Raw genomic sequence first — 15,716 nt, forward strand, 5'->3', positions numbered from 1 at the left:
AATAAAGCATAAATAGGATAGCAGGTTAAAATAAGTGCTATGAGGATGCTAAAGCACGGTGATCTGTGGGGGTGTGGGGCGGGGGCTACCTTAGATCGGTGGTCAGGGAAGGCCTCTCTGAGGAGGTGACAGTTAAGAACTCATTGAGGACAGAGCCCGCTATGCAAAGCTGTGGGAAGAGCATTGCAGACAGAAAAAAACTGCTGGATAAAAGCTTAAGGCAAGAACAAGCTTGATGTATTCAGAAACAGAAGGAAAGCCAGCAATGTTTTAAAATCTGCAAATAAACATATTTTAAATCTGAAAATTAAAAAAAAGTACCCTTACAAATTGGTCCTGTCTCAGCCACCAAAGGAAGGAAAAATAAAATCAGATCAGGGAGTAAAAAACCTAAATACACATTCAAAATAAAATGTATTGCTCTTTTCTTTCTTGTTTACAATAATAAAGCCCGTTCACTCTTCAAAATATTTGGGTGAGTTCTCCTTAGCTAATTCTGAGTTGAGTGGTGTGTAATCTGAGGGTGCTAGTGGGGAGTGAAGGGGAGCCCTGAGGTGGAGCTGTCGGCTGAGATTGTGGAGGAGCTGGGGGTCTGCAGTCCCCAAGATCATCCCCAGGTTTGATGACGCCTTAGCACTCACAGGACTCAGCATGTAGTTGTATTCAGAGCTAAGATTTATCACAAAAAAGGACACAAACCAAAACCAGCACAGGGAAAATGCACACGGGGCCTAGTCGAGGGGAGACCAGGCACGAGCTTCCAAGAGTCCTCTCCCGGTGGGGTCACACAGGACACATTTAATTCCCCCAGCAATGAGTTGTGACAACACACATGAAATGTTGTCTGCCAGAGAAGCTCATTAGAGACTCAGTGCTGAGGGTTTTTATTGGGGGCTGGTCACTTTGGTACCCTCTGCCTGGCACATACCCAAATTCCAGACTTCCAGAAGAATGGCAGGTGTTCAGCATAATCCATAGTGCTTATACAAACAAGTTAGGCACAGTGGGCCACCTGTATTAGTTTTAGGAATGGTGGGAGCCCTCCCAAAGTCTAAGTTCCTGGTTGCCAGCCAAGGGCTTGTAAGCAGGCCTTTCGAAGACAGCCATCTCAATACTGCTGTGTTAACTCTTCTCTGCACAACTGGGCTCCCATCTCTCTTCTGAATTTTGCTAAATGCCCTTAACCTACGTACACTCTAACTGGTGAAGGAGCATATCCTGTACCCATGGGAGGATTTGAGTTGTTTCCTCAGTTCAGTGTCAATCCCTACATGGCCAGGCTCCCACCAGATAGAAGAAACCATTGCTCACATCCTTCTTCTGAGAAGTCTCTCTTAGCAACTCTTTTCTACCCCCTACCATATCAGAAAACACAGAATATATATACTCAGTGAAATTTGCTTCAGGTTTGAGGGTGTTTTCTCTGTCAATTGTCTGGTGCTCTACTAGGGTTTAGAGTTGGATATTCTAGTTTTTTCCTTGCTCTGGGCTTGTCCTTTTAGTTGTGACACCAGAAGTGACACCTTAGCATGACTTAGATCACTAATTCTTTGGAAGTTTAAAATTGGATGGAACTTAGCAACAGCAGTGGGACATTATCACTCCAGGTTCAAAGCTTTCTGTTTCTTCCATAATGACAGCTGTTCATGCCTAATGCTCTGAGTCCACTATTGAAAGGTACATAATAGCTTCACAGTCATTTTCACTTTAATACAGTACTTAGCAATGCAGCTTCAGGAACCATGTGTATGAAAGGCTCCATATAAAACCAAGTAATGTAACGTTGTTCTACTCTAATTACTTTCCCTATAGATGTAATGTACTTATGGTAGTGATTGCCAAAGTGTGTTCTGCCAATATAAAACTAGTAGAAAGGAAAATCAGCCTAAACCACTGTATTAGTTTCTTAAGGCTGCCGTATACAAATTACCGCAAACTTGGGGGCTTAAGACAACAGATTTATTCTCTCACAGTTCTGGAGGCTAAAAGTCCAAACTCAATGTGTCAGCAGGGCCACGTTCCCTTTGAAGGCTCTAAGGAAGAATCCTTCCTTGCCTCTTCCCAGCTTCTGGTGCCTCTCAGCAATCCTTGGCATTCCTTGGCTTGTAGCTGCATCACTTCAAACTCCGCCTCCATCTTCACCTGGGCTTCTTCTCTGTATGTCTCTGTGTATCCTCTCCTCTTCTTATGAGGACATTAGTCATTGGATTTAGGGCCCATCCTACTCCAGTATGACTTCATTCTAACTAATTACATCTGCTAAGACCCTTCTCTTAAATAAGGTCACATTCTGAGTTTTCAGGTAGACATGAATTTGGGGGACACCATTCAAACCACTACACAACCTTATATCCACATGCTCCTGCAGCATCATGGAAGGGCTTCAAATCATTGCCATTCTGATAGCTCAAATAATGGAAGCTATAGAGGGATTTGTGGATGAGACACAGTCCTCAAGAGAAGGAGTGAACCATTGTCACATTGAAAGGAATGGTTTAAAAAGCTAGAATACTGTTATTAAGGTATTTATACCAATGATATTAAGACCAAAAAAGGGCAATCTTTCTTAGGTTTCTTAGTAAAATGTTTTAAAATATTGGCATCTAATTGGAAATATATACCTAATTAGGTACTTATAAATTGGTGTCTAATAGGAAATATGATATCCCCATGAATCTTTACAGAGGTCACCAAGAAGCTAGCAGGCATGGCAGTTGTATGTCGTTGCATAAATGATAACAAAATCCAGTCCTTTGCAGCATGAGCTGTGATATATGCATAGGTCAGAGGCATTTTGCCAGAGTGTAAAGAGCAGGGGCTTCGCAGCAGGGTTGGGCCTCAGTACAAGTCACAGCTTAGACCACTTTGGCCCTGTGGTTTGGACCAGTTGCTTCTGAGTCCCAGGTTCCTCAGCTGTAAAATGGAGATGTGAATACTTATCTCAATGAATTATATGAGGATAAATGACATAATGCTTGTAAAGGACAGGCACCCAGAAGAAACTCAAGTAATGTTGATTAAATCAAGTTATGGCCTAACTCAATCTTAGGACAAGCTCTGACCCCATTCTGGCCATCTCTGTGGTCTCCTAGTCAGCATACACTGACCTATCATTGCAATTCCTACAGCACATTTTGAAGAGGTCATTTTGAATACCATTATGCCCTACCCATTGATCTCTGGAGTCCTCAAAACTGGGAACTAACATCTAAATCAAAATAATCCAACCATTATAGAAGCCTTCGTGAATAAATCGCATATGGCAATTTCATTCAACATCTCTGGGCTTCTTCCAACACAAGCCCACTTGAGAGGAGCCCATCAAGGTTTGCTGAAGGTGTTATCTTGTTTCCTCACCATTCTTATATTGATATAACTAAAATTATAACCTGGATGGAGATACCAGAGTACTGGAATATTCTCCTTCCTGGGGGGAGACTCAGTCAGCAAGTTTATTCCTTGAGTAATTGACATTGGGGATAAAATCTGTCTCCTCTAAGGCCTTGGCTTGCTTCAATAAAAACACAAAAACAGGAAATGTCCATTTTTTAATGATTACAGGGTTCTCAATGGTGTCATTACGCATAGCCAAAAATCCCTCCCACTTTTTCCAGTCAGCTATTCAACCGATAGGAGACATCATTGATAACAAACTGGAATTTAGAGGGCACATAGTCTGATTCAAGGCAGGATGAGGACAAAAGGAAAAATGCATGGCAGGACCCTAAGAGAATACAATTTCTGTTTACCTTTGGCTTTTGGAACGTGTTCACTATATTCCAATAGTTTAGGAACAACTCAACTCCTTCTAAGCATCAGCATTGCCATGTGATTGTCCGTCTCGTCAATATCCATGCTTGCTCTTAAGATCTGGTCCGGCGCACTGTTGGTGCCTTCTTTGGGGGGGGGGGCAGGGATATCTGTCCACCCAACTACGCAGACTCTGCATCAGGCCTTCCTGGGGCCATGGGGAACTTTGCTTATGGGGTTTTTTGTTTTGTTTTGGCCTTCTGAGTGTTTTGGTTAATTCCTAAACAAATTTTGATCTTATACCAAAGGGAAAAAATATCAAAGAATGATAGAAACTCAATGTTAGAAAAGTCTTTGTGGGTTATTTAGATCAACCATCCTTTTCCTGCCTCCCCTACACTATTCTTTCAAAATCATCCTTGAGCCTGTGTGAGAGTATCCAGTATCAGGACACTCTTTCCATACTGAGCTATCTTGTTCCATTTTTATACAGCCTGACTGTTCTGGTGAGACTTTATACAAACTAACTGAAAGTTCTCTTTGAAATTGAGTTGAAATTGGTCTTGCTACGACACTTCTCAAAGTTCTTCTGTTTTTCAGGATCTTTAGAAACTCATGTATTTTAATATATTTGAAGATTTCAATTCACTGAAGTTATTATTCTTATTGATGCTCAAATTGTCCCATATTTGGCCAATGTGATCTGTCTTCAAGTTGGCTACTGGGTCATTTTGACATAACTCTATTAGTCTTTGATAACTCCCTTGCTTTTTGATATGGCAAGATGTTCCAGGCTCATCTTGCACACTTCTTTACCAACACCAAGAATTAGCCGTTGCTCTGAAAAGCCCTAGTTCATTTTCAATTACTTTCTAAATAAGGTTTGGGAGAAATTTCCTTTTTTGAATGATGCGACTTTTTCAGGTTATTACAGTAATACTCCTTTTGGTGGAAAACGCTAGGAAATACTAAAAGAGATTTAAAAAATAGATAGAATCACCAATACTGCTGTCATCCAGAAATAATCAGTGTTAACATTTTATCTCCCGAACCATCTTTCCATTTAAAGTCCTATGCCATGCTTCTCCTTTTTCTAAACCGTACGAAAAGAGATGACAGGGAAAAATAGACCACGTTTTAAACATTTAGGCGAAATCATGTTGAATGAATATTTTAACTTGTTAATTATTTTTAAAAATCCTAATATTGGCTATTAAATATCCAGAAGAAACTGATATGTGTGAGAAACTTTAAATGTAGGTAATCTGAATTTTGCAAAAGCTGTTTTTCCACCATTGTTGACAGATGCCTAAGATTGTCTGCAAAGCCTCAGGAATCCACCGGAAGGCAACCAGAACTCTTATATATTCAATGGAAATGAAAAGAAACTAAAATGAAAAGTCATTACACAGCCAGAGAGTATTTTTAACTTGTCAACCTTTCATTTGCAGCACATACAACAAAGCTCTTACAGTGTTTAAAGCTGGGGTTTTAAATTGATGGAGAGCTATACAAAGCCCAGTTTACTGCTAATGGGCCTATAAGTCCAGCTCTAGTTACAAGTTTGCCAGTGAAAAGGTTTTTCTTAAAAAGGTTTTTAGGAGCCTAGAAGAGGAAAAGTAAGAATGGAGATTTCTCTAAGATTTACAGCAACTTTAAACATAAAGTAGAAAGCAACATCATTGACAAAATAATATGAACTAATTGTCCATTTAAAAGTCTTTAATATCTTTTTGTTTCCTCAAGTGGTTCCAGTGTGAAAACGACCTGGGAGCTGCTCTTCTTCCCCCATATCATTGATTCCACTTCACCTTTGGCTTTTGTGGCTGAAGGATTGAAGGGGCATTTCTATCAAGCTTTGTTGTCTTCCCTTTAGCCCGTAGATGCTTTAATGTCCAAGGGGCTTTTTGTGCCTATAGAAATATTTCCTACTCTTTGTACTTTATTTACAGTCCAATATATTAATCTTATGAATTTATCAGACATTTAGCGTATATTTAAACATAAAATAGCAAACATTCTTCAGTGGGTCTCAAAGTGTGATTTCCAAGCCAGCAGCATAAACAGTACCTGGGAACTGTTAGCAATGCAAATTCTTTGGGGCCCCAGCCCAGACCTATTGGATCAGAAACACAACTGGCTGTGTTTTACAAGCCCTCCTGGTGATTCTGATGCGTGTTCAAGTTTCAGAACGATTGCTTTAAATATTCACATACTACTTATACAGCCAATAAATCAAATGCATATCAAATGAACAAAACAAGTCTCCTCAACCGCTTAAACATTGATTGCAAACTTAATCAAATGCTTTTAAACATTTAAGGTAATCACAAGCCTAGTATTAGCATTTCCGATTTCCTTGAACGCTCTAAACATTTTAAGATGGAAAAGATACGCATAAAATAGCACACTGATACACAGCTGTTTAATATTTTAACAACAAAACTGGGCACGATGCTGTTCATACCATAGATTTACTTTGGTTTCACATTCTTATCCCTAGTTTTATTCTTATCTTTACCTGGTCCTGGGATTTAACTTCTGTACATTGCTGGGTTGTCAGGAATTCGACAAGAGGCCATTTTTATACCTTTTCAGGGTTTATGTAGTAATTCCACCAGACTGGAAAGAAAAAAAGATATCGTCTCAGGAGGCTAGGAATTCGGGTTAATTGGATTGCTGACCATTTAATTTTGGTTGAGTTACGGGAACGGTTGCTAAATTCAGGATGAATTACAGCTGCTGGCCACTAGGCTGAATATATTTTTATCACATCGTCTCACTTTTTATCACGGGGTCTATATTGGTTTTCTATTGCTGCTTTTACAAATTACCACAAATTTAGTGACAACGCAAATTCATTATCTCACACTTGTGGATGTCAGAGGTCTAAAATGAGTCCACAGGGTGTGTTCCTTCTGGAGGCTCCAGGGTACAACCCAATTCCTTGCCCTTTTCAGCTTCCAGAGGCTGCCTATATCCTTTGGCTCAGGGTTCCCTTCCTACATCTTCAAAGCCAGCAGCATAGCTAGCATCTTCTCTCATTTCTGACTTCCTGCCTCTCTCTTATAAGGATTCTTGTAATTACGTCAGGCTCACCCCAAGATAATATGCCTATTTCAAGATGCTTAATTTAATCATATGTGAAAAATTCCTTTTGCCACGTAATGTAACGTATTCATAGCTTCTGGATATTAGGACATGGATATCTTTTGGGGGGCATTATTCTGTCTACCATATCAACTTTATTTCTGTTTTTCATATAAATTCTGATATTTTAAGGAAATTAAAACATGAAGTGTTCTTTAAGTTTTATTTGTTTGTTTTTAATCTCTAGGAGTACAAGATCCATTGTAATATTTTCATGGTGTATTAACCTGGCCTGATTTCAAGATTTTAAAATACATGACTTTCTTCTTGGCATTGTTTTATAATTAGTTGGATTATCAAGTGCTGGGTTTCATTCCCAGAGAGACAGGAAAGTGAATCTGAAAACTTAGATTTCTTCTTCAGGACAGGTAGCTATGTTATTATTTTGGAATAAATGGTTGTCTTGTTTTTCTAATTGGAAACCGTGTGTGGCAACTGGTGGCTAGTTCACTGCTGGACTCCTCCTGGACTTCACCTTATATAAGACCATGAAAGCTGATGAGGCCTGTCCATTCCATTTATATTATAGTTTCTGCTACTTCTAGGATATTTGGCTTATAAGTTATGTTAATTCTTTGTGGTTTAAACACATGAAAAGTGGTACATGCCTGTACTTTATGAACAGGAATGTATTTAACAAAAACCCACAAAATTTCGATCTGTATCTATAGTTATATATAAACACTTTCCTACTTAAGTAAATAAATTTCAATGTACTGGTAATAGTCATTCTTCTTTGACATCACAATCATATTTTTGTACATTTTCTTTATATTAACTCTTCTTTTACAAGCATCATGGCCTTGTACAAACACAACTTGTTTAATTTAATGATTTTGATTACTATAAATCATCACAACTTGACAAATAGGAGCTCCTTTAAGTTGTTTTTTTTTTTTTTCCTTTTAGCACTGCCCCTGCCATTTTTAAAAGCACTTTTGCTTCCTGCCAACACCGGGGTGTTACAGACCTAGATTGCTTTTACCCTGCCCAAGGGCATGGAATTGACTCTCCTCTAATGGTTTCCAGTTTCCTTTTTGTATAGAACAATATTAAGATCAAAATACGGGCACTAAGGATGCTTACAAGTGTTGGGAGGGGGTGGATTATAGCTACTGCTGCTGCCATGGGACTGCTCTTGATAGTGACTGAGCTGAAAGGAAAATGATTCCTTTAGAAGTGGATAAGAGCTCGTTTTTCCCAGTATAACATGTCATATTGTTATCCCAACTTTTCTTAGAGGATGGGATTCCAACAAGTACTGAGACTTTCCTCCCCTACATTGATCCATTGTTCCACCCAGCAGCAGAGTATCTCACTCCCCTCCCACCTCTTCTCTCTCTATATTTTCTAGGACAGTGGTCCTCAGCCTTGTCTTCATATTGGAATAACTTGGGGAGCTTTAAAAATATGGATGTGGATCCCCCACCATAGCTTCTAATTTAACCTTCCAAAGGGCAGAATATGGCATCGGGATTTGTTACAGCTCCATAGGTGATACTAATGTGCAGCCAAGGCTGAGAACCTCTGTTCTACGAGATGCTGGGCAACCTCAGTGGAGAAGACCAGGCACTGTTCCATGAGGTTACACCATAGAGGTTCAGGGATACCAGCTCCACATTGTAAACAGGGCAAGTAAATGTACGCTTGCCTTTTGACTGCTTTGCTTCGAGAGCTCTCGGGATTGTTCAAGGGAGGGAACCTCAGCAATTGCCCTTTTTCAATCTTTTTGAGATACTCGTGTGTATAGGGCATTGACTTCTCCATTCATTCCCCTAGTGTTTCCCTCTTTCAGCTTTATCTTTCTTTATTCTCTCCTAACTTTGCTCTAATTTCTTCAAGGTTTTCAAAGGCCTTGGCTTCCTCATCGATGAGGTTAAGATAACATTTACATGTGATACACACGAAATCTAGTAAAATTCAACAACACGTTGTAAAGTTCACGAAAACCCTACAAAGTTGGCAGCACATTGTCCTGGCTCCCTAAAATTATTTGAGAGGGTACAAAAGAAGTCAAATCTGTTTTTCTGACTATGAGATTCCAGAAGGCCAACTGCAATGGTTAATCTAGGTTTTTTTATCCTATCTGTACAAACTTTAGGAAATGATACATATTTAAAGAAGTCCTTTGGGGTCAAACCCCTCTACCTCTCTCTCATAGGATTTTTGGTATCATAAAATTAACCAATTCTCCTGAAATAGGGAATTGATAATTGATTATAATTCTAGACCTTATTGGGATATCTACCTCCATCTAAGCCAGCCCTGGTGATCTAGTGGTTAAGATTCAGTGCTCTCAGTGCCATGGCCTGGTGTTGTTTCCTGGTCAGGGAACCACACCACCTGTCTGTTAGTTGTCGTACTGTGGCAGCTGTGTGTTGCTGTGATGCTGAAAGCTATGCCACTAGTATTTCAAATACCAGTAGGGTCACCCATAGTGGACAGGTTTCAGCAGAGCTTCCAGACTAAGACTAGGAACAAGGACTTGGCCACCCACTTCCCAAAAAATTAGCCGTGAAAACCCTGTGAATAGCAGCAGAGCATTGTCTGATACAGCACCAGAAGGTCAGAGGATGGGGCAAAAGGACCCGGCAGGGTTCTTGTCTGCTGTACACAGTGTAGCTAGGAGCTGGAATCGACTCAACAGCACTAGCAACAAAAACCTCCATCTAAGTTACTTTCCTGTGATAGAGTTAAAATCCTGCATTCTGTAGTATGAAGCATCCGTATATCTGTACCGGGAATGGAACTTGTATTAAGATCTTGAAGAAAGGGGAGAAGATTTAAAATTCTTTCAACATGATAGCCTATGCCTTAGGACGGTGGTTTTCAAACTTTGGAAAGTTATCTGAGCTACTTGGAAAACGCGGTGAAAATACAATGACGCAGATTCAACCCTATTTCAGGAGCCTGGGCCTCTGCAGTTTATTGGTTTTTCACTTAGCTGTGATACACACTCAAGTCTGGGAACCATTGCCTTAGGGCATCAGACAGGTCAGGGGAGCTGCTCACTCTAATGAGGGGGCCTTATTATTCATTTCTCAGATTTGTGGTGCCTTTTTCCTTCAATTGAACTAGAAAGCACTCCCTGCCAATGACATCGTGGACAAGGTCCTCCTTGTGGGCTGCCGTCTCTTGATTTTCTTTCTTTTTTTGGCCTGGTTAGGGTGCTCAGAAAAGAATGGATGGTGCTTTCAAAAATATGGTGGCCTCAATTCTCTCTTTATTAGGACTCTCAAGCTTTAATAGGCAAATAGATCACCTGGCAACCTTGTTAAAAATGCAGATTTTGGGGCCTGCCCAGTGGTGCAGTGATCAAGTTTGCATGTTCCGCTTCGGCGTCCTGGGGTTCGCCGGTTCGGATCCTGGGTGCAGACCTACACACCACTTGGCAAGCCATGCTGTGGCAGGCATCCCACATATAAAGTAGAGGAAGATGGGCACAGATATTAGCTCAGGGCCAGGTTCCTCAGCAAAAAGAGGAGGATTCGTGGCAGATGTTAGCTCAGAGCTAATCTTCCTAAAAAAAAAAGCAGACTCTGATTCAGAAAATACAGGTGGGACCTGTGATTGTGGAGTTCTAACAAGCTCCCAGGTGATGCTGATGCTGTTGATCTGAGGAGCGAGGTGCTAGCTTTGGTTCTCAACCTTGGCTGCACATTGGAATCTCCTGGAAAGTTTTTAAAATTACTGATCCCTAAGTCCCACCTGTAAAGATTCTATTTTTCTGATGTAATTGTTAGAGATCATGGCGTAGGCAGCAAGAGTTTTTAAAACTCCCCAGGTGACTTTCGTGTGCAGCAAAATTTGAAAACCCCTCTCAGTCAACCATCAAACATCACCTGTTTTGTAAGAGAAAATCTAACGTGACTCTCTTCTTCACCTCTTGCACGCTATAATATACAATGTGCATAGATAGCTCAGAGCACTGGTTCCCAAATCTTGACTCTCCACTGTTGCCCTGCCATGAGAACTTTTCAGCAGAAGTGGTAAAATAAGAAAAATAAAGACAATAGAGTGAATTTCATAAAGCTAAATTAATTCCATTTCAAGGATCATTCTCTGAGATTAGGTCTTTCACACCTTTTCTGGTGTTAAAATGTCCTTTCTTTCATTAAATAAAGATATTAACGTATTATATGTATTTATTTGCTTGTTTCTCATGCCCTTAATTTGTTCAACAAAAAGTTGGGAATCTTATGTTGATCTCCACATGCTTTTGGAAATTTTCCTGATCCATGAAATCTGGAAATCTGAGAACTATGGGAATGAGAAATCTAAGAAAATTTGAAAAAAATCTGAGTCTAGAAAATACTGTTATAGAAATATGGTTTTCAATCTTTGATCCTCTAATCCCTGGGGGCAAGGAGATTTTTTTAGTGGCCCTTCAATTTTATAAGCACCAACACTTTTCTATAGACTGAGTAAATAATATGTCTTAGACATATAAGAGGGACTAATTTTCCAAATACACATGATTAAAATACAAATTTATGAAGACCTTACTGAATACATACTAGCTTTAGTTTTTGTGCTTTCTCTTTTGACATGGTAATAATATCTACTACCTTTTGATCTCTTACTACAAACAAGATACCATACTATGCATTTTATATAGGTTATCTCGTGTAATCCTCACAATAATCTAATGGGATGGATATTACTATTACTGTTTTACAGATAACGAAACTAAGTCATACAGAAATTAAATAACATGCCCAAGGTCGCAGACGTAGTAAGTTACAGAGCCAGAATCAGAACTCAAGACTAACTGGATACCTTATAATCATGACTATATATTTGATACTACTATCATGAGAGGCTTTCCAAACATTTTTGCTATTAAATGAGTTCCTTAAAACTGAAATGGTTATGGGGCTGGCCCCGTGGCCGAGTGGTTAAGTTCGCGCGCTCCGCTGCAGGCGGCCCAGTGTTTCGTTGGTTCGAATCCTGGGCGCGGACATGACACTGCTCATCAAACCACGCTGAGGCAGCGTCCCACATACCACAACTAGAAGGACCCACAACGAAGAATATACAACTATGTACTGGGGGGGCTTTGGGGAGAAAAAGGAAAAAATAAAAAAAATCTTTAAAAAAAAAAAAAAAAAACTGAAATGGTTAGAAGCCTCTGCTGTGGGGGTTTCCTTTTAAATAACAAGAATAAACCAAGATTGTAAACAAAAGCCCATCCTTACTATTTTTGTAAAGCTGAAGCTTTAGCTGGTGGACCACTATCACTCTGACACGTGGAGAGAACTGAAAATCTGGATCCCAGGCTCTCCTTCCAGATTTTTATCATCTGTGAATTTGAGACAATGTGTTGTAATGGTAAGAACATGCACTTTTGAATTAAACTGACTGTGAATTGAGTATAAGGTCCTCCACTTAATTAGCTGTGTGATGTGGAGCAAGTTAATTAACCTCTCTGTGTCTTAGGTCCTTCAGCCATAAAACGAGAATAATACTATTCCTCCTTCTGTGTGTTGTTTGAATTCATGGCCGTGATTTGATTTGCCTTGTTTTCTTGGTGGATTTTTTTCTGTTGCATGGTGTTGAGCACTTCCTGTCTTTTTCAGAGATGCTGATAGCTATGCAGAGTGCAGGGACAAGGGCCAAATGCCTTCTCAGGCTCAGCTCCTGAAAGAGTTCATTGCTGACTCTGTCAGTTCAAGTTCACTGAGAAGCAGACTCCAAGATGGAGTTAGACATGCAAGATATATATTAGGGGCAACAACTGTGAAGGATTAAGGAGAGAGGAAGCAAGAGCAGGCAGGGAAAGCCTTCAGACCACAGTGCAGGTCTGACCCCAGGGAAAGGAGAGGAGGAAGGAAGGGCCAGGATAGAAAGAACCTCAGTCTGCAGCAGAGCTCTGAGCAAGTCTTGGCCAGGCCAATGGGGATCTCCATGGCAAACACCACCCATCAGAGAAGTACCACTTCAGGCAGAATGGCCCAGCTCTGGTACCGTGGTCAGTCACTGATGGGAAAAGCCTGGGGAGAGTGTGACCGCAGTGGGAACACTGCAGCTGATCCCAGTGGTATAGCAGCTGGGGGCTGTCAACTAATAGCACTCCTCCCAGAAGGTTCTCTTTTGTTAGGCAATCTGTGCGTGCACCTCCATGGCTGCCACATGGGTACTTTCAATTCTATAGTGAAGTGTATATTTTGTATATTTGTCTGTGGGATGATGCAAAAGAAAATTAACCACATGCCAGGTCATTAATGTTTCTCTGTATATCTTGTTTTTGGTCTTGTCCATTTGAACTTTGCCAACTGCCCCTTATCACTTATAATTCATCAGTGCGACTGTGAGGCCCACAATTGATTTCTTGTCTCTGTAAAAAATAGTAATATCAGTGGTCACTGGATAAGACATCAGTAGAACAATATCTGGTTTCTGTAATGACTATATGTTTAATATTAGCATTTAAATCTGTCACGTTGATAGTAGTTGTAACAGTAAAAATTTTAATTCATTAGCATTTCTTATTACTGTTTAAGATCTTGTATTAAAGAAGGAATTATTAAGCGTAATTCGATGATCTTTTCTTGGTTTGCTGCAGTGTGTTGTCTAGCATGACAGATGCAGTGTTGGCTCGAGTGTACAAACAATCAGATCTGGACGTCTTGGCTAAAGAAGCATCCATTCCAATCATCAACGGGCTGTCAGATTTGTATCATCCTATTCAGATCCTGGCTGATTACCTCACGCTCCAGGTTGGCTTATTTCTTTGCCTTACACAAGAGCAAAATCAATAAATAGTTCCTGGGTAGCTCTAAATGGAACAATTTAAATCAAGATATTGGTGTTTTGTTTTCAAATATCATCTTGGCAAAGAATTATAGCATATGTGTGCATACTAGATATTCAAGGAAGAGGGGGCATTGTTAAAAACAGATTATAAGATCCTTCTATTCTCAACTCTATTCCCAACCTCTTTTAGGCCCTCTCTCATGCCCCGTTCTTTCAATCGCTTTGCTTTTTGGTGCCATATTTAACACATGGATTAACAGGGAATGCTGGAGCATACAGGATGGAAAAGCTTTATGTAATCCTACATACATCAGGCTCTGTGGCTTGGGAATGAAGACTGGCGGAATGAGCTCTGAATATTCAAAATGGCCAATTACTAAATCACTTTCTGAGAAAGAGGCCATTTTCTATCATTTTAATAAACTGTTTAAGACTAGAGTTAAGAACATGCAGAATTTGGGGCCAGCCCAGTGGCGCAGCGGTTAAGTGCGCACGTTCTGCTTTGGTGGCCCGGGGTTCAATGGTTCAGATCCCGGGTGCGGACATGGCACTGCTTGGCAAGCCATGCTGTGGTAGGCGTCCCATGTATAAAGTAGAGGAAGATGGGCACGGGTGTTAGCTCAGGGCCAGTCTTCCTCAGCAAAAAGAGGAGGATTAGCAGCAGTTAGCTCAGGGCTAAGCTTCCTCCAAAAAAAAAAAAGGAACATGCAGAATTTATAGGATTGAGGCTCAAATTTAGCTATGTCCCCCCAAATCAGGAACTTGAATAACTTCGGAAAATTCATCTTGTTTGGTTTGCCACAGCCAATGTACATGGTCTTGCCACTGGGAATCCTGACAACCATGGTTTCTGTGTCTATGGACTATTCTGGGGAGACAGGGCAAACTGGATAGGTCCAGTATTCCTCCTCATTTGAATAAGCTACACATATGTAAATATGAGGTTAAATTCAAAATGAAACTCTTTGGTGATGAGGATAAGATGCATGCAGAGAGGATGATACAACGATGTTTGATACCAACTGGCTGTTTGTGGGTGTGGCTTTACATAAACACCAGATCTTTTAATACTCCCCCCTCGGGCTTTATCATTACTGGATTATAAATTCATTGAGGGACAGCGAAATGTCCTATTCACCATACTGTCCCCTGCAGGACCTGGTGCAATGCCTTCATATAGGAAATACTCAAAGTAGGAGATGGGTGAATAAAGAGCAGTTTATTAAGAGTATGGAATCTAAATCAGATGGACCTGGATTTAAATCCTAGCTTAGCCACCTAGTAGTTCCAAAATTGCTTAGCCTTTCTCTTTTTTAATTTTATCTTTATAAATATATAAAATGTATGAAATCTATAGACACTTCAAGAAAAATAAACACCTATGTGCCCTGTACACAGTTTTGTCAAATCTTACTTTAGAATGTTTTATTGTTTTTAAATACAATATTACAGATAGAGCTGGAGTTCACCGTGTAACTCTCCCTGATCCAATTTCCTCCTACCCCACAAAGAAATTATTATCCTGATGTTTGAATTTATAATTCTCAGGCATGTGTTCATACTTTAACTACACATCTCTATATCCATAAACAAACAAGAGTACTAGTGGGCATGTTTTTCAACTTTATATAAGTGAGAACATAGTCAACTACCGTGCTACACTGTTCTAGATGCATTGTATTTCCCCTTTCTTATACCAATGAATGTAAGCTCCATAAACGTGGTGACTTTTTGTCTCTTTTGTTTGTTGCCATATCTCCAGGGCCAAGGAAAGTGTCTGAACATCAATAGTGCTCCATTCGTTGAATGAATGAATGAATACAACAAAGATTTGGACTTGAAATATATGAAAATATGAATCTCTGTATGAGTTCATATGATGTCTTGGTTTAAGATATTAGGACATCTTGCTATTTTTTTATTGTACATTCATGTTATTGAATTGCTCTGTATAATGCAAAAAAAAAAAAAATCAGTAGTTTATTCATTCCAACAAAGCGTTAAGATTGAGGTGAACATTGTTTCCTTTATTTTAACCCTACTAATTGTTTCATGTAAGT

The 15,716-nt window shown here is 39.8% G+C and overlaps 1 protein-coding gene across 3 annotated transcripts in view; it reads left to right on the forward strand.

The window, feature by feature from the left end:
• Positions 1-15,716, forward strand: part of OTC (ornithine transcarbamylase) — an 82,978-nt gene that overhangs the window by 52,530 nt on the left and 14,732 nt on the right. For all 3 annotated transcript variants that reach the window (XM_023633821.2, XM_023633820.2, XM_001488750.7), the window contains one exon: positions 13,466-13,619. In XM_023633821.2, the coding sequence (XP_023489589.1) occupies positions 13,466-13,619 (154 nt within the window). The remainder of the gene's footprint in view (positions 1-13,465; positions 13,620-15,716) is intronic.

The sequence above is a fragment of the Equus caballus genome, chromosome X, assembly GCF_041296265.1.
Source record: "Equus caballus isolate H_3958 breed thoroughbred chromosome X, TB-T2T, whole genome shotgun sequence".
Classification (NCBI taxonomy): Eukaryota; Metazoa; Chordata; class Mammalia; order Perissodactyla; family Equidae; genus Equus; species Equus caballus.